Source organism: Amblyomma americanum, chromosome 9 (genome assembly GCF_052857255.1).
Source record: "Amblyomma americanum isolate KBUSLIRL-KWMA chromosome 9, ASM5285725v1, whole genome shotgun sequence".
Lineage (NCBI taxonomy): Eukaryota > Metazoa > Arthropoda > Arachnida > Ixodida > Ixodidae > Amblyomma > Amblyomma americanum.
The window spans coordinates 119921278-119944905 of NC_135505.1; the positions used below are offsets into that span (position 1 = coordinate 119921278).

Sequence of the window (23628 nt, forward strand, 5' to 3'; positions counted from 1 at the left end):
TTAGGGAAATCAGCCGCACAGGACAATAATGTGAAGTTTCTAAGAATGCTCATAACATGCAGATTGAGTTCCCAACGTAAAAAGAAAAGCTCAGATTCCTCTTCAGTGCACCTTTAAGGTATTTTGGTGCATAAGCAGCCAGAGCATTCATGCACCAAACACAGGGTGCGAAAAGCTTTTCATGGTCAAGAAGCTGAAGGCTCTAAAATGTTACAAACATGTAACTACTCAACATAATAGCATGAACACTATCTCTTGCATTCAATAAACCTGAATTTCACTTTAGCTAGCTCAGGTTTATACAACTGAAATGAGAAGGCAAAACATTATGAACTTCTAAATTTATAATTGTGCCTGCAGATATGACAACCAAGATTTGTGACACATCTGGCTGAAGCACAATCTTTAACTAAAGGGCTAGGCATGCCTGTTTGAGGCCAGCTGCAAAGGGGATAAAGAAGTTTGATGCCTTTATTTTGTAATGAGGTGGGCTGCTGGGCAAGCCAGTTAAATACCAACAGCGATGACTAATTACAATGGAGGTGCAATGTAATAACACTACTGCGCCAGTATTTCAGTGCATATTAAAGAGAACCCCAAGTGGTGGTTACACAGATTTTTTCAGAAGCCGTGTACACAAATGTGAACATTGTGATAACTTCAGCTCCATGTATTCATATTGTTTTTTTTTTTTTTATGTCACCTACCAAACAGGGCACAACAGTGCCCCAAACAACAGTGAACCTGACAGCATATGCTTAAATATATTTGCACAGCCTGATTTTATCATTATTTGCTTTGGGTTTCTCACTTATTAGTTTACAGGGGCTTAACGTCCCAAAGAGACTCAGGCTATGAGAGACACCGTAGTGAAGGGCTCCGGGAATTTCGACCACCTGGGGTTCTTTAACGTACACTGACATCGCATAGCACACGGGCCTCTAGAATTTCACCTCCATAGAAATTCGGCTGCTGTGGCCGGAATCGAACCCGCGTCTTTCGGGTCAGCAGCTGAGCGCCATAACCACTCAGTCACCGTGGCAGCTAGTTTCTCACTTATCTGCAGCTTTAAAAAAGTAAGTGATTGCATCCGTGGAACTTTCTACACAACTGTGTACGTACCAATTAAAATCAACAGTGAATGCTTCATGACTGAAAACAAAATGATTGGTTTCCTTCATCCCAGCACAGGCTAGTTGGGTAGAAAATCTTTGACCCAATGCAGATAATGAGTGGGTTATGAAAGTCTTACTATAGAGTGGACCACTACTGTATGCCTTATGGCAACTCCCTTGTCTTCGGCACTTGAAAATTTATTGAAGGACCAATAGATTGCCGCATCCCAATGAAAAATACACTGCTTTCACTGCAAAACAGAGGTTTCATATGCTATAAAAGACCACAAAATGAACAACAAGCGCCTTGTTTACTTGCTTAATGAACCTATCCCCCATATTTGTCATTGAGAATATTTAACCTCTCGTAAAAAACGCGCACCGAACCTTCAGGGCCGGTGTCTAGCATGTTCGCTGTATTTCACTCAGATTCGCTACGCTTGCGGCTATCACAAAATTATCAGGTTGCGCCATGATAACAGCAAACACCTTTCAAAACAAACTGCGATAAACATCAGCAACATGAATGTGGGTGACGCAAGGACATAACCTATCGAACACACACTTTTGTTGTTGATGATGATGATGGACAGACGGGCAGACAGATATAAACTTCCAACTCTTACAAAAAAATCTGTCGAGACTTTTCTTCCTCTCACGTAATGAACCCCCCCATTGATGTCCACTTTTCAGTAAGAACACTGCAAGAAAAGTGGCCTCATTACGTGAGTAAATGTGGCATCTCCAGCACCAGACATTGTCACAAAATTCGGCGCATATTCGAAAAAAAAACCGGCCCTGCAGGTAAGCAATCGCGCCATCGTGCTGTAAAATAAAACAAAAAAACAGCAGGGAAGGAACCCCGGAGAGCGCGTATTTTGTGTGTGCTGCTGCCCTTTCCACTCAGCTTGCCGACACGGCGCCAAAGTAAACATAGCCACGCGCGGCGTCAATTTCTCTAGAATGTCCGAGTAGTTCCTACTCATTGTCGACGGAGAGGGCGCGACCTTGACCGCACTAAAGTGATACCCTCTCCCCTTCGCTCTCGCGCCGGCGTCTTCGCATGCGAGAACGACCCAGAAAATTCTCGAAGGCTATCTCCGCACTCGACCAATGGGGTTGCGCCCGACGCGAGAAGGAGAAGGAGCTTGTGCAGTTGATACTGCGTGTATGTGCATGCCTGCCTTGGCGCGAAGAACAAATAGACGCAGACTGCGCCTATAAATGAGGGGCTTCAACCGCTGTCTGTTAGCCCGAGCCGCCGTTTAAGCTTCCGAGAAGCACAGCCGCTCGACTCCTGGGAGAACACCATCGCCCAGCCACGGACTAGCGAGGTAACGAGCGCCAGTCTGCGGATCGGCCCCGTTGTGCTCCTCAGGTCGTCGGACTGTCGCAGTGCCCGGTGAACAAATTGTGTTTTGTTTGTTTGTCTCTCTCTGTGTTAGTGCACTTTAGGTGCAAAGATTTTGTTGAATTGTAATCTCTCGATTGTTACTTAGCACGAATTGCATTGTATTTGTAAATCACTGTTTGTGCTCGTACGAGTGATTGTGAAATCCTCTGTACCGTCTCTTAGCTGTATAGACTGTTTTGTTTGGTGAACCTTTGGCTCTGACCCATTCTCTGGCTTACGACTGGCAAAAGCTGGGCACCAAACGATCAACCCCCTTCTCACTCGGTAGCTGGTCTCCGGCTGAGCTTGCCACGCTGAGTCGAGACCCCTACCCCCACACGCTCTAAGGGTGTCTGGGAGCGCAAGCAAAAGAGCGCAAAGTGGTGACAGACATTTCTGGAAGCAATCCGCAGTGCTTGAAAATGTCTTTTGCACAGATCCCTGAGGCTAGGCTCTATCGCTATTTGCTTTCCAACAGTGATCGCAGAGTCCTTTTCACTTTTGACATCACGAGTTTGAACCAAGTGGCAGGAAAACTTCACAGCGTTAGTTCTTAGTTCACTCTTAAGTTTCCCGCCGTCGTCCCCAGTGCCAGCGCCCACTAATGCCGTCCCAGCCCACAATGTAATGAAAATGATGAAGACAAAGCAGCAGCCGCAATTATCATTGCTGCTCACCCACGCATGAGCCTCCTGCTTGAGCTGTCCACCAGCATTAGTGGTTCCTGCCCAACCATCCTTAGCTGCTCCATATGCTCATGGTCTCTTCATCATCACCGAATCATTTCTCCAAATAAAATTACGTTTTCAATGCCTTAGCTCCTCAGTTGTAGCGCTGTTGGCATCGGCACCGCCTGCAGCAAAGATCTTAGCATCCCGCTAAAATGGCACCTTGCAAGAACTACACTGTTGTTTACATTGTGACAGGAGCACCGGCAGCGGTGGCTCGATCGGCGAACTTTGCAGCACACTGGAATGCTGCCGCTGTCAGCTGTGCTAGCTAAGTATGATAAGAAAGCCGGCGAGACTACGCTGACAGGGCATGGTGCAGAAGGCAATGCGTGTTGCATCACATGCACTCAAGCATGAGAGGAAAGCCTAGCAGCTTAGGACAGAACACTACAAAAATTCTTTCTAGCAAGGATTTTTAAGTAATTTTCGCAGCAATATGTGCGTTTTTTCCTGCCAATCTTTCCAGCAAAGCCAAAATGAGCAACAGAATCAAGTTGTAATCAGAATTGCTCTGATCATATTACGCAACAGTGGGTGAGCGCACCTCCAGCCGCCTGAGACTACGGAAGAACATGTTCGCCTGCACCATGTGGCCCGGCGTGATGTCCCAGACAACGCCCGTGGTGCCGTCAAGGCGCTCAACATCCGCGCCCAGCACGAGGTTCCAGGTGGTCAGGAGCGAGGGCCGTGCTGCGAGCAGCACGCTCACGAGCGGATTGGATGGGCTCAGGATCTCATGCATAGATGTCTGCAGTTCGCACAGCTGCGAGGCAAAAAAGGAGTGTGAGAAGCTAGATCGTTACGTCAAGTCTAATTAATGGTCCACCTATCGTCTATCATCTACCAAGCATCTACGCATATATCTATAGCATCTATCATTTATCACCAACTAATGACTAATTGTTTATAATTTATCCATTATCAATCAATCTATTTATTTATTTATAAACACTGAATGCCCAGGCAGGCATTTAGCAGGGTGGGAAAACTTGGCACATATAACAATGCTAACCTGACAAACAAAAGAAAAGTGTTAAGCATGTAAAATGCTACGCACCGCAAGGAATGAAACAATTTTCCAGCATGAAAAAAAAAGAACAGGACATAAAACACGTACAAAAGACATTACAGATCAAGGCTCAGTGGTTAGGCGTTTGGCTACCAAGCCAGAGGATGCAAATTCAATCTCAGCTGAGGAGGATGTGTTTCAATTAAGGTAAAACATAAAAGGCATAAACATGAAAATGAGGGTAAGGTGTTGGTTGGGACTTCATACATACTACAACAGATTACATTTATAGAGATTGAAAGGTTCTGCAAGGTCGCCTCAATAATACATGCAGCAAACTTTGTCCATTTCATTTGTAGTTTTGCAACTCTTGAAATCATTGAACATCACTCCATTGGTTCACTGTTAACTTTGCAAGAGACACTTCAGTGTTATTACAGTCAAGCCTCAATGAACATGGAATATGCGAAGTTTGACTATCCTTCGGCTTATTTACTAAAGCACTCTGGCTTTAGTACTAGTGCTAGCTACACTGACCCACATACTCCTATAACAAAGCAGGTCCCAAACTTAATGCTAGGTTGGTAAGTAGGGTGACACATGGGCTATGAGAGATGGCGAAGAGGATGGCTCTAGATTAATTGAGACCATCTGGGGTTCTTTAACATGCGGTGACATTGCACAGCACGCAGGCATTTTTGCATTTCGCCTCCATCGAAATGCAGCCGACACGGCCAAGATTCGATCCCACAACCTTGGGATCTGCTTCCACAGCCAAAGCCACACAGCCACCATAGTAGGTAAATCTTAATGGATTCTTTTCAGAACTGTTCAGCCGGCTTCATCTCAATCCTGCATGCCTGAACTGCAGAACAGCAAATTTTCTAAAACAAAACACACAGCCATTTTGTGTGTTTTATGAAGCGGATTATGTGAATATGGTTTTTAGAACGGCACAATGTGTACCTGTGAAATAGCAGCATGTGTGTTCAGCACTTATCCTCATTTTGCTAGTGGTCACTGATACCCTTATGAGAGCAACCTGCAGCATGGAGGAAGCCAATTTAACAAAATAAGAAAGGGGTTCATACATACTACGTCAGTAACACAAACAGACAAAGGAGGAGCATGCTCCAAGCACAGCAAAACTCACATAGGGGCAATCGCCGAGCAACCCACAGATAGTGGCCGCACTCAGGAACAAGTTATGCGTTCCAAGCGCCGGCGCACTGCCGATGAGCCTCTTCAGCTGCGGCGCGGCGCCCCCAATGTCACCCCACTCTTCCTCGGGCATCTGCAACTTCATGTCATGGTGGAGAACAAGAACCTCGACCGAACGAAACCAGTCAACCAGGTCCCTGACGTAGTCCCTGTTGTGAACAATCACGAGTGTCCGGGCATCGAGCAGCACTTCGCGAGCAGCGGCACCAAGTAGCTTATACGAGTCAAATGACGCGCAGCCGGCAAAGAGGGCAGCAATCACCCGCCGTTTGGCGAGAAGGCCCACATTCTCCACGAAGGCGTCAGCAGTGGTGGTGATACGAAGGCCATCGGTATCGAGAGACAGGCCCTTCGGGAGTTTATCTGCGGACGTCGAAGATGGCTCCCACGGTTTGTCGAGCTTGAGGACAACGTGGTCCTCACACCCGCAGACTTTGTCGGGGTCGCCGAGGTCCCGGATGATGTTTGTCGCGTTCATCGTAAAACCTGCAGTGAAGTACAATGACGTTAACTGTCGCTGCCTATAAACAAGTTTAAGGTGATGCCCATCGTACAATGTGGGTCAAAGTGAAATGAGATCAGGCAGGCTAGAACAACATCACTGCTGGAGCCTGTGATGCAGCACAAGTTCAGAGAGGGTTAAACACATGTCCATGCTTAGTGATGTGAATAAACTAAATTGACATGCACGTCTTGGCCCAACAGTCCTTCAAGAAATGTTTTCAGTAGTGCTCAACAAAAAGCATGCACTAAAAATAGGAATGCAGAGTTTTTTTTTCAGAACCTGACAGGTTCAAGATGTAACAATCTCAGTGCAATGACCTTAATAGCTTCCACGATACATGCTGCAGTGTTACAAAACATAATGCATTATGGCTGATGAATCAGTTAACTGGAGCAGATTCCTAGCAATAGCAATATGCCTACAACAGGCTTCTACGTCACGAAGGGCCTAATCCCTCTAGCAGTGCAATTACAATTTCAACTTCACCTTGACAACATCAAACAAGCTTTGAACAGCCATCTCATACTAATGTAATTTTTTTCTTCACTCTACCGAGCACTATGGAACACACTGTTGGAATGGTGCACATAAGAGAAGGAGGAATTTCTGAGAGCCCCGCAGTTCCATTTAGTGGACCATTGAAGCCGTACTATTCACTTGTAGAAAGGCAGCATTGTTGCCAGCAGCATATAAAGCACCGCAAGCCAATCACAATAAAACAAGCAACACTGTGGGGACTCTACAGGGCCAGAGAGGTATGCTGTTTGACTGCTCAAAAGTAAACTCAAAAGCAAATTCTTTTCCGGAGTCCTTGCAAAACACACTCGGCATATGTGTGATGGCAAACTTCAGTGCACATCAGGTTCATCACCCTACAGGTCTTCGCACTATTGACTTTTGCCACCACAGCCTATTACTTTACAATGAATATTGCACTGCTGAAGCATAACTGACTAGGTTCGAGGTCTGTGCTCACAAGCCTCCTGACCAGTTCACTGACAGGGAGCGTCGGTGCAATCACAAGATGAGCCGGCTTGCTGAACTTCAAGCAGCAATCCTACAAGCCCTATCAAGACAGGCATTCAAAAATAGTGAGAAATAACGCTGAACTATACCAGTTTCCATAGATTAGACACTAAAGCTTCACATTTTTCTCAGCCTCTGTAGAGCAAAAACTAGGGCTGCATGCCTTTTATGTTTACACTGCTGTGGGATTCATGCAGCGCGAGTTCCTCTTAGAATCACATTAGCCTCCGGATATCCACGCCTCCTGGCTGGTCATGGCTGGAATGCATTGGCATGCCGTAAAAAAAAAACTTTTTCACTTGTACCTGCTTAACACAAAGCAGACATAAAAACACCAGCACAGACAAAGATGTCTACAATGCAATATAATTGCACCATGGAGGACATACATTGCACTAAAAGCTTTGCATAGGGAAATTCACAGGGGTGATAATAAGCTTTTCGTGTGACAATAAATAGTTACACCATGCATTTTAGATGAAAAACTCAGCCATGCATTTTCTGTTTCCCAGCATGCCCGCAATGCTGAAAACGGCGGAGAGCTCCCTTAGCCTGCCCCATAATTAGTCATTCTTCACCAATGCATTCGTGGTATATATTTATGCACCCCAGGTCACTGAAATTAATGTGGAGTTTTTAGCTACAGAATGTCTCGTAGAATACAGCAGAGCCTTAGTATGTAAAAACATAATCAACCAACTGATCGATCAATCTGATTAAACCTCAACATCATCAACAGCCTGACTGCGCCCACTGCACGGGAAAGGCCTCTCCCATGCCTCTCCAATTAAAACAGAAACCAGCACGCACGGACAAAGGACAGCGCTTGTAGTGTCTACCCTTCTCCTTTGTCCTTCGTCCATGCACGCTAGTTTCTGTTTTCAAGATGAACTACATCCAACTAACTCAAATCACCCTTCTCCAATTAACCCTGATTTTTGCCAGCTGCGGCCACCGTATCCCCACAAATTTCTTAACCTCATCTGCCCACCTAACTTTCTGCTGCTCCCTGCTGCGCTTGCCTATTCTTGGAATCCACTCCGTTACCCTTAAGGACCAGCAGTTATCTTGCTTCACATTACACACCCTGCTCAAGCTCATTCCTTCCTCTTGATTTAGAATAGGATGTCATTAACCCGAGCTTGTTCCTTCACCCACTCTGCACGTTTTGGGACTTTTAATGTCACACGTTAATGTTACCTATTTTTCTTTCCATAGCTCGCTGCATTGTCCATAAGTTGAACCTTTTTCATTAGCCTCCACGTTTCTGCCCCATAGGTGAGTACCGGTAAGATACAGCTGTTGTATACTTTTCACTTGAGGGATATTGGTAAATTGCCATTCATGATCAGAGAGAACCTGCCACATGCGCTCCACCCTATTCTTATTCTTCTAGTTATTTCCCTCTCATAATCCAGATAAGCCGCAACTACCTGTCCTAAGTAGACGTATTCCCTTACCCCTTCCATCACCTAGCTACCAATTGTGCGCTGCTGTTCCCTTGCGAGACTGTTGAACATTGCTTTGGTTTTCTGCATGTTAATTTTTAGACCCGGCGTTCTGCTCTGCCTAACTCATTGATCACGCTTTGCAGTTCATCTCCTGAGTGACCTAGCAAGGTAATATCGTCAGCAAATCGCAGATTACTTAGGTATTCTCCATTAACTCTAATCCCCAACTGTTCCCAAACCAGGCCTCTCTGCCTCACTGAATTGCTGTCTAAGCACAAGGTTCACAGTCTCAATCGTTGGAGAATCATCCCCATTGCGGCGTATTTTAAGACAAAGCTGTGCCTGAACACAACGAACTTATGCTGGATTCAATGCAAGTACGGCTAATCTGCTATGCCAAATCATCAAACAATCAGTAAGGATTATTTGCTTAGCCGCGCTGGCAACCAGAAACCAAGAAAAAGCAAACGATACAGCAACGAAGTAGAAGGCGCGTGCTGATTCGCAAAACAAGCACTGCAATAAACACGGGCTAGTCGCAAGAAAAACGCAGGGTGCACCAGACGGAGTAAAATGCGAGTTGGCCTTGTACAAGCAGTTTGAAATTCACCTTCTTCAAAGCGTGAGTGTGTACACTGTCAGTTAAACAGTGGCCGCCCATCTCGCTTAACTTAAAGATAAATTTGCTTTACTTCTTTTTTCATATACATGTAAGTACGCGCGCATTTGAACTACCCGGTGCGCTCCGTGGCGGTTGCCGTTAATGCCACGCGCACAAGTAGGCAATTCCACGGCTTCACCGCATATGAAATGCAAGCAGCAGTCAAGCATACAAAAAGCTGTACGCTTGCAAAGTCAATTTGACAAACAGCTCGCTGCTCCGGTGAGGAGGTAACTTACAATTCCGTCCACGGGACAACAGCTCATTCGGGCGCCTTGAAGAACGGGCTACGGCACTGACACGAAAGTCCTATCCTCGTGCTTTTTAACAGCAGGACGGCTTATTCGTGTTATAAAACGCGAGCTTAAGCAGCGTTACTTTGTTACAAATGTCAAAGCAGACCCCTTGTTCCAACGCAAAACTCGAGCCGCATGAGCTGCCTGGGCCACAACGCCGGCCGCACAATCGTCCGCGCGATGGTCCGTGCAAAACACGCGGAAACAGCGCTCCTGCTACGGATTGGATGTGGCTCGTGCATAGGAAGCCAGATAAGTGCCTGCATTTAGCCTATTTCTCTTTCGTTCTAGCAGTTCTGCTTTTTTTCAGTCAAATAAATAAATAAATGTTCACTTCTGCTGTTCACAATGCCTGCAGGACAGGCTGCAAGTTGTTTATATAACACCATGCTCTCGGTACAGCTCCTACAAGCTAGTACTGGCCCACTAGCAGTGAGCTGTGAGCGCGAAATTCAGATGGTATTTCGAGACCCATTTCAGCTCTCGTATTAATATGACTGTATTCGACGGTATTTATGCACTTACAGCTTATGGACACTCCACAGGCGAAGATTAATAAGCGATCACCATTTTTTTTTCATTTATTCGGCATGTCACGACAGACGCTGGTTAGCACACAGACAGAAATAACAGTTTATGGTATTGATATCAGTTGAATTGAGAAGGGGTTTTTAAGTTTTCTTCTTTATTTTTCAGTCTGCTGCATTATCCGGCTTGTTTCCACACAGCAATCTCCTCCTGCAAACACACTACTTGCTTAACGGTAGCTAACTACTTCAAAGGGCCGTGATCTTATTTTTAAAGTCAACATGCCGCACTATAAACATGTTTACACGCATTCTACAATCAGACCTAAGTAACGATTGGAATTACCTGCCTTCGCCTTGTATGCACACCAAAGATGAAATATATTTCAAAAAGGCGATAACTAACTTATTTACCTCCCGCCGCTTTGCGTTTATGAGTTTTTTGAAGTTATTGCCTGGCGTCGCTCCTTTATATAGTATGAATTTTTTGTGTCACTCATTTGCGAAAAAGTTGGCATCATGAGATAGCTCATAATGAGATGGCTCATAATTATATAGATCATCATGAGACAGCTCAGCATTAGATGAGCAACAACGGAGACAGCCAATCATATGCCAATCTATGCCAATCATATTTGCTCTTCACTCGCATTACAGTAAATTTTGCCCCTGCCCTCTAAAATGTGTATGTACAGTACTCACGGATTGAAATAGGACATTCGGAGCGCGTGGCCGTCGCTTCATGGAGCGCCGCCCGTAGACGCTCATGGAACCAAGGTGGTGCATTGTGGTATGGCGTGAGAGGGAGAACATCTACAAAGCAGAATTGTTCCTTCCAGTAGCCAATCAGCCGGCCTGTGGTTTACCACATGCCTGCGTGGCACTGCAAGGCTAGCGCTCCGAATGTCCTATTTCAATCCGTGAGTACTGTACATATACCATGAGGGTGAAATAAATTATGTAATTACTGTGTTGCTTCATTACAAGGCGAAGTCCACTGTGTACGTGAAAGAACTTCCAATAATATTGCGTCATGCGCAGGCTTGCACAATGCGTGTGTTAACGCACTATTCCGTTACTTATTCCATGCACATCTGATAACTTGAAAGCAGGAAAAGCATGAGCATTCAATAAAAATTCCTGCAAAACTTAATGCTAGCACTTTCATTTCCACGGAGGTAAGACCGTAGAAATTCGCATCTAAGGTGTACTGGCATATCTATGGCATGCGTCTTGTATTCAGTTAGCTATTTATGCAAATCGGGAACAATCGCAGATAGTGCAAGAATAAAATGGTTTATGCCAAACGGCACTATTTACAAAGAAGAAACAAGCGATTCACAAGAAACAGAAAGTGTTCAGTAACAAAGACTCCATCATCATTACAGCCTTTAACGAGATGTGTTCACCTTAAACAGCGAGGCTGTACTATTTCACCTGTTTCAGGGCTACACGACTCTTGATTGGCAAGCTTGGATGCAACTAGAAGGTCGGACATAGTTCTGAGAGTGAAGCTGTAGACCTGCAAGCGTAGACTCATTTGAGATAAAATAAGCATCATGAAACGGCGTGCCACAGCAACGGAGAAAGTCAGGTCCCAGCCAGTTAATGCTCGCTGCAACGTCAATCACAGGATCCTGGGCATCCACGGATGTTCACATTGCACCATACTTAAGAGACACATTTTCCTCAGTTCCAGGCCGGATCGGTGGGATGAACTTAACGGCAAGTCGACGGAAGACACGGCGGAACGTCCAATGACAGTGCTTGCACTTCAGTGAAGAGTCTGTCTTCTCCAGCAGATCAAGGAGTCGAGGATGGCGCTCAAAACGACGTGGCAGAGGCGATCATGGAACGCTGTTCTTCGGGCACCTTGCTCACCCAGCTCTGGTCCTTCCACGCAGCCGTTGGAGGAAGTCGTTTGACCGGTCGAAGATGAGAAGCACTGTGACGAGGCTGATAGCCCAGACGAGGATGCCAATCACGACGCCGTAGATGATGAGGCGAGTCTTCATCGTGGCAGAGCTGCTCCTGATGATGATGAGGATGATCTCGGCGAGCCCAAGGCATGCTGCACGAGCCTTCTTCGAGTGAGATCACGCTTCGTTTTCTTCTTTCCCAGTTCGCGCTGTGGACACATTATTATTATTATTCATCGTACTCGCAGCGGAGCCGAACTACATACTACAGTTGCACTTGCAGCTGGACGGAGTCGGTAAACGCGCGTGAATTGTCTGTTGAGGCGAGGGACAGTGCATTTTATACGCGTAAAACCACTGTTTTTCTGTTGGGGCTTTCCAAATTTTCTTTTCGCTTCTATCTGGCGCTGCTCAGTTTTATATATATATATATATATATATATATATATATATATATATATATATATATATATATATATATATATATATTCATATGGACATAAAAGGGGATAGATGTTGGTGCCTGATTTTGGCTCCGGCTACTCCTTTGCACAAAGGAAAAGGAACACTTGAACTGGCGACATAACGCTCAACAAAGCAGAGCTACAACACACACAATCCACAAGACAAATAATCAATGGACAAGCCAGAAATGCTAACATAAAATTTAAAAATAAACTGTAGGTAATGACATTACCTAGTCACATAAAATGATGATATAATATAGGCAATAGTATCTACTAATCACAGTAAATGGTATAAAAACCGCAAATTCAAGGAACTGAAAGGGAACAATGAGTTTCAGCAATAACGATCACACACATCAGATACATGACATAAACACATATAAATTATTGCCAGGACATTAGAAAGCATCCACAATAACGGTATTACATACATCACATTAGTAATAAAAACATATGATTGCCAGGACATTATACAGCAGCTCATTGCTTTTTTTTTATACCGGTTGTTTAAGCGAAAGTTATCGAGATTTTTTGTATATAGGCGTTTTGAGATATTTTGAAGGCTTCTGCGAAGCTATAATACCGGTCTTTGCGGACATCGGGACACATGATCATTTTCACGAGTAAGAGCGGCTTCACTGCAATTAGATATTAATAGCCGGCCGTTAATAAAAGCGATATAACTTTTTAGGATTTCGAAAGTGCGATTTCCCTCGGCGCTGTACCTCAACCAGATTCCGGCCACCGAGAGCCTTTTTCGAAAAGCGCGCGTCTTCGGCGACTGCGAAGCGTCGCTGAGGAGCGCAAGCGCCACGTTACCTTCTGTGTCCCATCCACTCTACAGTTTTGCGTAGTGGGTTGTTGCTATGAAGGGGGGGGGGATACTGGTCCCGACGTATGTTTTGCGTAGTTTTGCGGTGCTCGCCGCTCGTCTCTGCTTCAGCCCACAGGGGAGAGAAGGTCACGTGACAAGTGCTTCGCGCTCGCCGAAGACGCGCGTTTTTCAAAATAGGGATGCGACGACAAAAATCTGTTGCGCCATAGCGCCAAAGGCAATTGCATTTTCGAAATTATTAAGTGGTATGGCGATCACCAACGGCCGTCTACAAATTTCCAGTCACAGCTAAGCGCATAAACTGCATTAGTTAAATAGTTTACTATTGAAAATTAGTTCAGAATTTTTCTGATTCTCGCCAAGGCGGATAAACAACGCCGCAGAAAACCTCTCGAAATCTCAAAAAGCCTATTTTTAACAATTTCATGAGCTCCGTGATTGAAACCGCCCCAATGATGAACGCTCCAGCATAACGCACATGTAATAGTAGTATAATCATTAGTACTGTTCTCGTTTACAATATTAGTGGGTCACGGCAAACACGAAGTATCACAAAAACAAAAAACACATTGCAACAAAGAAAAGCCGAAAGAGCCCACAAAACACACTGTATATTAGTATCGGAGTACAACGTTGTGATACAGGCGCCGAAGCATTTTCCTGTTACTTGAAAATAAAAATAGCTAAAATTAGGAACTGCAAAAGTGAATTCGCCCAGAAGGTGGAATCGAACCACTCTGACGTCAATCAGCTACGGGTTTGAAGCCCGCACCCCGGACCACCGAGGCTCGTCTGGGCAGTGCGAGCACCGCCGTTGGGGTATATATACTCAAATCCCCAGGAGTACACCAGGAGCCGGTGGCATGCCCAAGCTGATGTCACTTCTTAACTACGCTGACAAATATAACTTAAAATTCTATAAGCTCTAAGGTGTAATGACACACGAAACATTTGGCTGTATATTAAAAAGCAAGAAACACTGCATGTTTACTAGTTGAAAAACAAAAGTTTTGGCCCGCAAAGAGTTTCTTCAGGGTTCAGAGCGCCCCCTCGTGTTTGATGTTGGATTTGGGCGGCGGTTACGGTGTTAGAACAAGTGCGGAACGCTTTCACTACCATCTGATCCGTGCTCCACGCACACGCCCTCAATTTTTTTTTCAAGCGATGTTTATTGCCTCAGGGCGTAAACGTTATGAAATGAGAGGTGAGGAGGATGCTTATATAAATGAAAAAAGGTGGGCTGATCTAATGAAATCAAGTAGTGAATGATGATATGGACCCTGAAATGGCGCCCTCCATTCAGTGACGCACTGGGAGCGGTCTTTGTAAAGGTGTACATAGAAATATTTGTTCGGTTAAGTTTTTATAAAGGGTGTAAAAAGCCCACCTTGACAACAAAAGAGCAGTAGAAAGAAGAAAAAAACATCATGGATTTTAAAAACAATTGCGGTCTCCAGTGCTGAAGCGGTACAAGATAAGCTTACAAGTTTAGATAAGATATATATGTGCAATAAGCCCTCAAGACCGTATCAAGGGAGAGATATGGACAGTTTACTGCGTTTGTCTGGCGGTCGTCCAGTGTACATGGGCCCGTTTGCGCGGGCGCGTTTGAAGTGTTGCCCGAAACATGGACTGCGCGTGCAAAGACAGGCATAGGGGGAAAAAGAGAGCCCCGAAACCCGTCACCAACCAAACGCTTTCTACAAGGTGGAACCGTGTACTGTAGGCCGCAGTTGTTTTGAATAAGCAATTTAGTAAAATCAGTTAGGGCGTAAAAGATTGAAAATCAACTGGCCCCTTTGCATTTCGCCTCCAGCGAAACATGGCCGCCACGGCCGGGTTCTAACCTGAGAACTCTGGCTGAGTAGCCGAGCGCTCTAACCAATGAGCCACCGCCAGTTCATTCTTTCTTTTTTTTAGAGCGAAAGCTCCACTTCACGATCAAAGCTGCAAAAGCCGGGCCATCGCTGAAGCCTTGACCTTGACCTTGAATGTATAAAATAAATATATATATTTCCGCGACTGAGATTCGAAGGTGGAACGAACAGATCAGCTTCGCTGGCCACTGCACGAGGGCACTATGCTCTCGGCGCTTTTTTTCTTCTTTATTGCCGATTTTGACACGCAAACAAAATTACAAAAAGGGTAAGAACACCTCAGCCCAATTCGGCCGATACACGTGGGTTTAAAATCTTTTCAATACAGCCAAGTCATCTAGTACAGAGAGCCATTAAGGCTGTTCGGCTGGTGCCCGGTACACTCCGCTCAGGCACACGACACTCGCAATGAAGTTTTCTCGCACAGAATGCACGTTTGCATCGGCATGCCGCACCTGCATTCTGGTTTTCCACAAGCTGTTGAGGCTTAGCAGCATGATTAAGTCATAGGGCACTCCTGTTTCATTTTGAATTGGCAAAAATCTAATACCGCAGGGGTCCAGGGGAAGATCTTTTTTAATAGTTCTTTGGAGGACGTCCCAGTGAAAGATGGGGTCCCAACACTCCAGCAATATGTGCTCTATCGTCTCGGACTTCTTGCATAGTATACAGTTAGTTGTCCAGGGGACGAAAATCCCCTTTTCGTTCAGCCATGTTTTAACAGGGAGCGTATTTGGATGTAGTTTGTAGAAAAAACGTTTTCATAGATGGATTAACTGGCATTCTTTTGACTCGTTTTAAAACATCCTGCCCTAGACCCCCACGACGGTGCAGGTTTCGGTAAAGAGGAATTGGCATCATTACATCCACTAAGGCCGTATACAACTTTTTCTTTGAAACTTTACACAAGTAGTCAAGAGAAAACCGCACTTGGAGAAGCCTGAACGAGGGCAACCTCTCTATGTATACCCACGACGATTTTTTTGGATATTGAGAATGCTTCTGCGGAGTTGTAATACCAGTGTTGGCGGACATCAGGAAACATAAAAATCATGATCACTATTAATTTGATTAATTAAATTCTCATTGTTAACTTCTTAACTATTACAGTTAAGCGCTTGATTGGGATTTGAGCTCTGTAGCCGGCCGCTAGTAATTGTGACGTTGCTTTTCAGAATTTCGAAAACACGAGTTCCCTCAGCACTTAGGCTTAATTTCGGCCGCCGAGAGCCCTTTTCGGAAAGCGTGCGTCTTCGCCGCCACATAGCAACAAGGAAATCGCCAAAGAAAATATCTACGATAATTCTTGGGGAAGCTCTGCTCGAGGCTAGCTCGGGAGTATTGAGGACATACCGAGTAAATTACTACGATATAGACACGTCAGGCACGCTATGCAGTGCGTGTTATGCAGTGCGTGTTATAACTATATCGCAGTTTTTTTTTGTGCCTCACGGGACATAAAACCACTCTTGACGTCACAATCCACATTCGACTGTTGAAGCCCAAACCGACACAACACAAAAAAGAAATTCGATTATTAGTTATTAAGCGGTCATAGGAGAATGCCAGGTATAAATCCGTGTATAATAATGCCTTACGCATTTTTACAAACAAGAAAAGGAGCATCCAAAAGTTAGGTGCCTATGCTCCTTTAAAGCAGTATAGACACCTAATATTGGAGCATTTTTTTTTCTCTATAATGATGCGGACGACACTGCTACGCATGAATCACCATGTGATATTCGCCTACGACCGCTAAACAATTTATTATCGAATTTTTTCTGTCATGCTTTTTCGGTTTCGGTTCCAACAGCCGAAAGATGGCTGTGACGTCAGAGTGTGCTTTTATGTCACGTGAGGCATGAAAAAAACGTTCATAAAATAGCTGCTCCATCATTTTAATTTACTGCAGTGCTGAAGCCAGCCTCACTTAACAGCCGGAATCATAGTCAATGAGGAAGCAGATATTATATTGCAGTTTATTTTGTGTCTCACGTGACCTTTAAGTACACTTGACGTCTCAGTCTTCATTCGGCTGTTGAAACCGTAACCGAAACAGCACAAAAAAAGAAATGCGATTTACCAGTCGTAGGAGAATACCATTTGGTAATCCATGTATAATAATGTCTTAGGCATTATTACAAACAAGAAAACACGCAGCCAAAGTTTAGGTGTCTATAGTCTTTTAAGAAACTCTGAGGTGGAAGAACTTTTCTTTCCTCCATGACTACGCAGCGACCTATTGTCATAAACACCCCTTCACGCGCACCTAACACGCGCTCTTTTCAAAACGGTGGCGCGATGACAAAAATTTGTTGCGCCATAGCGGCAAGAGTAATCGCATTTCCAGAATTCTTGAATCATAGGGCCAATACAAACGGTCGGCTAAAAATTTCCAATTACAACCAAGCGCCCATTGCTGCAGCAATAAAAACGTATTGTATTTAAAATTACTTTACAAGCCTACTAGTCAACACAACTAGCATATGTTTATTGATGTACGCCAACACAGGTATTACAACGCCGCAGAAACCCTATCCAAACCTTAAAAACCCCATTTTTAAAAATTCTGCTTCACCTGAAGTACCTTCGCGTGCACCCGAGCACAATACAACTGCCACCTATGAATGACGTGTCAACCGGCCATTTCTGATCTACATCGCTGGAGACTCATATAGGCCTACATGATAAGAGCTCTGGTAACAATAGAAAACAAAGAACAGATGGACTGGTTAGGGTGGATGTTCACTTGGGTCCCATGATCAGAACAGCACCAATCATAGAGCACTTCAGTATAACGCGGTATGATCATTACGGCATATTGGTACCGTTGTGTCACGTTTGAACATCACCCCCGGAGCAAACTTTAAAATAGCAAACTTTCCATGAGCCCTGATCCATTTATTAAACTCAGCACAACGCGACTAACAAGAAATCATCACCTGGACTCACTAACCTCACCAAATCCTGCTCTGGTGAGAGCAGGATTTGGCCACCCTGGTGTAGTACTTGGCCACAACCTTCTATGATCAAACCAATGAACCCTCGGCCCTCAGTCCCCAGCGGCTGCAGAGCAACTGACCACGGCGGCGGTCAGACCTGTGACGCAGCGGAGGGTGCTAGGAATCTCTGGCTCCGGACAGGCCGCCATTGGAATCTCAACCTGGCAACGTTTAACGCTAGAACTTTAGCTAGTGAGGCTAGCCTAGCAGTGCTGTTCGAGGAACTAGCGGGAATTAAATGGGATGTGATAGGGCTTAGCGAGGTTAGGAGGACAGGTGAGGCGTATACAGTACTAAAGGACGGACACATACTGTGCTATCGCGGGTTAGAGAATAGGCGAGAACTAGGTGTGGGTTTACTCATTAATAAGGATATAGCTGGCAACGTAGAGGAGTTCTACAGTATTAACGAGAGGGTAGCAGCTATAGTAATTAGGCTGAATAGGAGGTATAAGCTGAAAGTGGTGCAGGCCTACGCACCCACATCCAGCCATGATGACCAGACCGTTGAAAGCTTCTATGAGGACGTAGAATCAGCAATGAATAGAGTAAAATCGCAGTACACTGTACTGATGGGCGACTTCAATGCGAAGGTGGGCAAGAAGCAGGCTGACGACCACGTGGTAGGTGACTATGGGATAGGCTCTAGAAATAGCAGGAGAGAGTTATTAGTCGAATTCGCGGATAGAAATAATTTACGGATCATGAATACCTTCTTCCGCAAACGAGAAAACAGGAAGTGGACCTGGAAGAGCCCCAATGGTGAGATTAAAAATGAAATCGACTTCATACTATGCGCTAAACCTGGCATCATTCAGGATGTGGCCGTCCTCGGAAAGGTGCGTTGTAGCACCCACAGAATGGCAAGGTCTCGAATTAGCTTAGACTCGAAGAGGGAACGGAAGACTCTAGTGAAGAGGAAGTCCATTAACGAGTTAGCCGTAAGAGAGAAAGCACAGGAGTTTAGGATAGCGCTGCAAAACAGATATTTGGCTTTAACTGAGGAAGACGATCCTGATGTTCATTCAATGCACGATAATCTGACAACAATAATTACGGAGTAAGCAGTAGAAGTAGGCGGTAGGACAGTTCCACAAAATGCCGGAAAGCTATCTCAGGTGACAAAAGGTCTGATTAATAAGCGCCAAAGCATGAAGGCGTTTAACCCTACCGACAGAATTGAACTGACAGAGCCTTCGAAGTTAATAAATAAGCGCAAGGTAGCCGAGATAAGGAAGTTTAATATTGAGAGAATCGAGCATTCTATAAAGAACGGAGGTAGCCTAAAAACAGTGAAGAGGAAACTAGGCATAGGTAAAAACCAGATGTATGCATTAAGAGACAAGCAGGGCAATGTCATTAGCAATATGGATAAGATAGTTAACGTAGCCGAAGAGTTCTACACAGACCTGTACGGTAGCCAATGTAATCAGAGCGCTAATGAGAAAGACAGCAGTGCACAGCAATGCGTCATCCCGCCAGTAACGAAAGATGAAGTAAAGAAAGCCTTAGAAGCAATGAAAAGGGGAAAAGCAGCTGGGGAGGATCAGGTAACAGCAGATCTGTTGAAGGACGGAGGGGACATCGTGCTAGAAAAACTAGCCACCCTGTATACGCAATGCTTTATGACCTCGACTTTACCAGAAGCTTGGAAGAATGCAAACATTATCTTAATTCATAAGAAGGGAGGCGCCAAGGACTTGAAAAATTACAGGCCGATCAGCTTACTATCCGTTGCCTACAAAGTATTTACTAAGGTAATCGCTAATAGAGTCAGGGCAACGTTAGACTTTGATCAACCAAATGATCAGGCAGGCTTTCGTAAAGGATATTCCACAATAGATGATATTCACACTATCAATCAGGTGATAGAGAAATGCGCAGAATATAACCAACCTCTATATATAGCTTTCATTGATTACGAGAAAGCATTCGACTCAGTGGAAACCTCAGCAGTCATACAGGCATTGCGTAATCAGGGGGTAGAAGAACCTTATGTCAAAATACTGGAAGATATATATAGCAACTGCACAGCTACTATAGTCCTCCATAAAGTCAGCAATAAAATTCCAATAAGGAAGGGTGTCAGGCAAGGAGACACGATCTCGCCAATGCTGTTCACCGCATGTTTGCAGGAGGTATTTCGAGGCCTGAATTGGGAACAGTTGGGAATAAGAATAAATGGAGAATACCTAAATAATCTGAGATTTGCTGATGACATTGCCTTGCTGAGTCACTCAGGAGGTGAACTGCAAATCATGATCAACAAGTTAGACAGGCAGAGCAGATCGATGGGTCTAAAAAAATTAACATGCAGAAAACCAAGGTAATGTTCAACAGCCTAGCAAGGGAACAACAGTTCACAATTGGCAGCGAGAGCCTAGAAATTGTGCCGGAATACGTCTACTTAGGGCAGGTAGTGACAGCTGATCCGGATCATGAGAGGGAGATAACTAGAAGGATAAGAATGGGGTGGAGCGCATATGGCAAATTCTCGCAGATCATGAGTGGCAGTTTACCAATTTCCCTCAAGAGGAAAGTGTACAACAGCATAATCTTACCGGTACTCACCTACGGGGCAGAAACGTGGAGGCTAACGAAAAGAGTTCAGCTTAAGTTAAGGACAACGCAGCGAGCCATGGAAAGAAAAATGATAGGTGTAACGTTAAGAGATCGGAAGCGGGCAGAGTGGGTGAGGGAACAAACACGGGTTAATGACATCCTAGTCGAAATCAAGAGAAAGAAATGGGCTTGGGCAGGGCATGTAACGCGAAGGCAAGATAACCCCTTAAGGGTAACGGAGTGGATTCCAAGAGAAAGTAAGCGTAGCAGGGGGCGGCAGAAGGTTATGTGGGGGGATGAGATTAAGAAGTTTGCAGGCAAAGGGTGGATGCAGCTGGCAAAGGATAGGGTTAATTGGAGAGACATGGGAGAGGCCTTTGCCCTGCAGTGGGTGTAGTAAGGCTGATGATGATGATGAATCACTAACACTGTACAAAGCTAGGGTCGATGTCTTTAAATACTCATTCCTTCCGCGCACAAAAACACAATGGAATGAACTCTTGCGCCTGATCTACTAAACAACATCAATGCCTTTGACTAAATTGCTTGTTGACAGTGTCTGAGTGCTTGTTTCTTGTTCTGTGCCATTATTTTCGTGCTGTATTTCTTTCACACCTTTTTGCCCCTCCTGCCAGGACCCATTTAGGGTCTGCAGTATACTGCAAAGAATACAGATAAATGTTAACTCATAAAACGATGGAAACGCCGCCCAGAAGGTGGAATCGAACCACTCTGACGTCAATCAGCTACGGGTTTGAAGCCCGCACCCCGGACCACCGAGGCTCGTCTGGGCAGTGCGCGCACTGCCTTTGGGGTATATATACTCAAATCCCTAGGAGTACACTAGAAGCCGGTGGCATGCCCAAGCTGATATAACTTCTTAACTATGCTTACGAATCTAACATGAAGCTTTATAATCCCAAAAGTGCAGTGCCACATGGAGCATTTCGCTGTATATTCAAAAGCAGGAAATGTAGCGTTTTTACTAGGTTAAAAATAAAAGCTATGGGCCACAGAGAGTTTTTTTAGTGTTCAGAGCGCCCCCTCATGTCTGAAGTTGGAGTTTGGCGGCGGATTTGGTGATAAAACAAGTGCGGAACGCTTTCACTACCATCTGTTCGTGCTCCCCGCACGCGCCCACAATCCAGCGACTCGCTGGGAGTGGTCGTTGTAAAGGTGCATGCAAAATCTTCCGTTGCGTTTTCATTACGAGTTTAAAAGCCCACAACAACAAAGGAGTAGTAGGAAGAAAAAACGCAACTGCACTGATTTTAAAAAGCAATTGCAGTCTCGATTGCTGAGCGGCACGAGTGCAGGATAACCTTACGCAATGTTTAGATAAGATATATATGAGCAATCATTCCCCAGGACAGTATCAAGGGGTGAAATACGGCCACTTTACTGCGCTTATCTGGCAGTCGTACGGTGTAGGTGGGCCCATTCACACGGGCGCATTTTAAGCCTTCCTTAAAATAGTCTGCACGTGGCAGGCTTACGAGGGAAAAGAAAGAATTGCATTGAATTGAGAGAGAGAGAGAGAAACTTTATTGGCGCCAAAAATTAGTCGATTCAGCGGGACCCAGGTGTCTTCATGTTGAAGTTCCGAGTCTTCCAGGGGTGGTGCCCTTATTCCAGGGCCCCACTGAGTCATGTACCTAATACGCATATGCTGGACCAGTCCTTTTTGGACTGCCAGCACGCTGCTGGTGAGCAGGCTCTCCCGCACTGTTCCGCATTGGGCTCTTTTAGTTTATGGAATGAATAATTGTTTTTACACTCCCATGTAATATGGTATAAAGTGGGGGTGGCTCCACACCACTTGTGTCTGCGTACTGGTTCGGAAACATTTTGTGAAGCATGTGTAAGCTATGAAAGCTTCCTGTTTGCAGTATACGCCAACCGACTGCCACATATTGTGTTAATAGCTGGTGTAATGGAGGGTATGCTATATCCTCTGTAGTGATTGAGGATTTCCGCGTACGATTGTCCCACCGTTGTTGGAGAAAGGAAATGGCGCAGTGTCTGTCTCGTATATCAGCGGCCACCTGAACCGCGATGTAAGGTAAGGGTAAAGGAGGGACTGAGAGAAGAAAGAGGTGCAGTAGTGAAGGGCTCCGGAAAAATTTCGACCACCTGGGGATCTTAACGTGCATTGACATCGCACAGCACACGGGCGCCTTAGCGTCTTGCCTCCATAAAAAACGCAGCCGCCGCGGTCGGGTTCGAACCAGGGAACACCGGATCAGTAGCCGACCGCAACCATTTCCTTTCCCCGATAACCAATTCTCTCCTCTTCCACGGGCCCTACTGCCAGCTCCTTCTGAGGAACGCTAGGACGAACTCCTCGCCCAGCCAGACAAGACCACTCAACTCCCGCTCATTTCGTGGGCCCAGTAGTGAAGGGCTCCGGAATAATTTCGACCACGTGGGGATCTTTAACAAGCACTGACATCGCACAGCACAAGGGCGCCTCAGCGTTTCACTTCCATGGAAACGCAGCCGCCGCGGTCGGGTTCGAACCCGGGAGCTCCGGATCAGTAGCCGAGCGCTCTAACCACTGTGCTACCGCGGCGGGTGACACCTGGTATTCTAATCACATTTCTTTCTCGTGCTGTTTGAGTTTTAACGGCCGAATGAGGACTGCGACATCAACTCATGCTTACAGGTACGTGAGACATAAAAAAACTGCAATATAATCGTTGCTCCCACCATTCAGTCTTTCCTCTCATATGATTTTTAACTCTCCTGTGTGCACGTGGCAGCGACTGCGGCTCAGCTTGAGCCAATGGGCAGGCCCGTGTACTTCTCGTCATTCTTCTTTCAGTCACAACATTCGTTGTCATTCCGGCACTTGAGCAAGGCTGGCTTTAGCACTGCAGTAAATTAAAACGATGAAGCAACGGTTATGCAGAGGTTTTTCCATCCCTCACGGGACACGAAAACTGCCGCGGTGGCCTAGTGGTTACAACGCTCAGCTACTAATCCGGAGTGCCCGGATTCCAACCCGACCGCGTTTCGATGGAGGCGAAGC

The 23628-nt window shown here is 45.4% G+C and overlaps 1 protein-coding gene and 2 non-coding genes across 3 annotated transcripts in view; all 3 read right to left on the reverse strand.

The window, feature by feature from the left end:
• The window catches only part of LOC144103629 (uncharacterized), a 50735-nt gene that overhangs the window by 5107 nt on the left and 22000 nt on the right, over window positions 1–23628 (reverse strand). The window contains exons 6-7 of the mRNA XM_077636296.1: window positions 5402–5955; window positions 3784–4002 (exon numbers count right to left, since the gene is read on the reverse strand). Of these exons, the coding sequence (XP_077492422.1) occupies window positions 3784–4002; window positions 5402–5955 (773 nt within the window). The remainder of the gene's footprint in view (window positions 1–3783; window positions 4003–5401; window positions 5956–23628) is intronic.
• On the reverse strand, window positions 13868–13954 carry TRNASTOP-UCA (transfer RNA opal suppressor (anticodon UCA)). Its single transcript has one exon. It is a non-coding gene; the product is annotated as a tRNA-Sec (tRNA).
• TRNASTOP-UCA (transfer RNA opal suppressor (anticodon UCA)) lies at window positions 21304–21390 on the reverse strand. The gene has a single exon. It is a non-coding gene; the product is annotated as a tRNA-Sec (tRNA).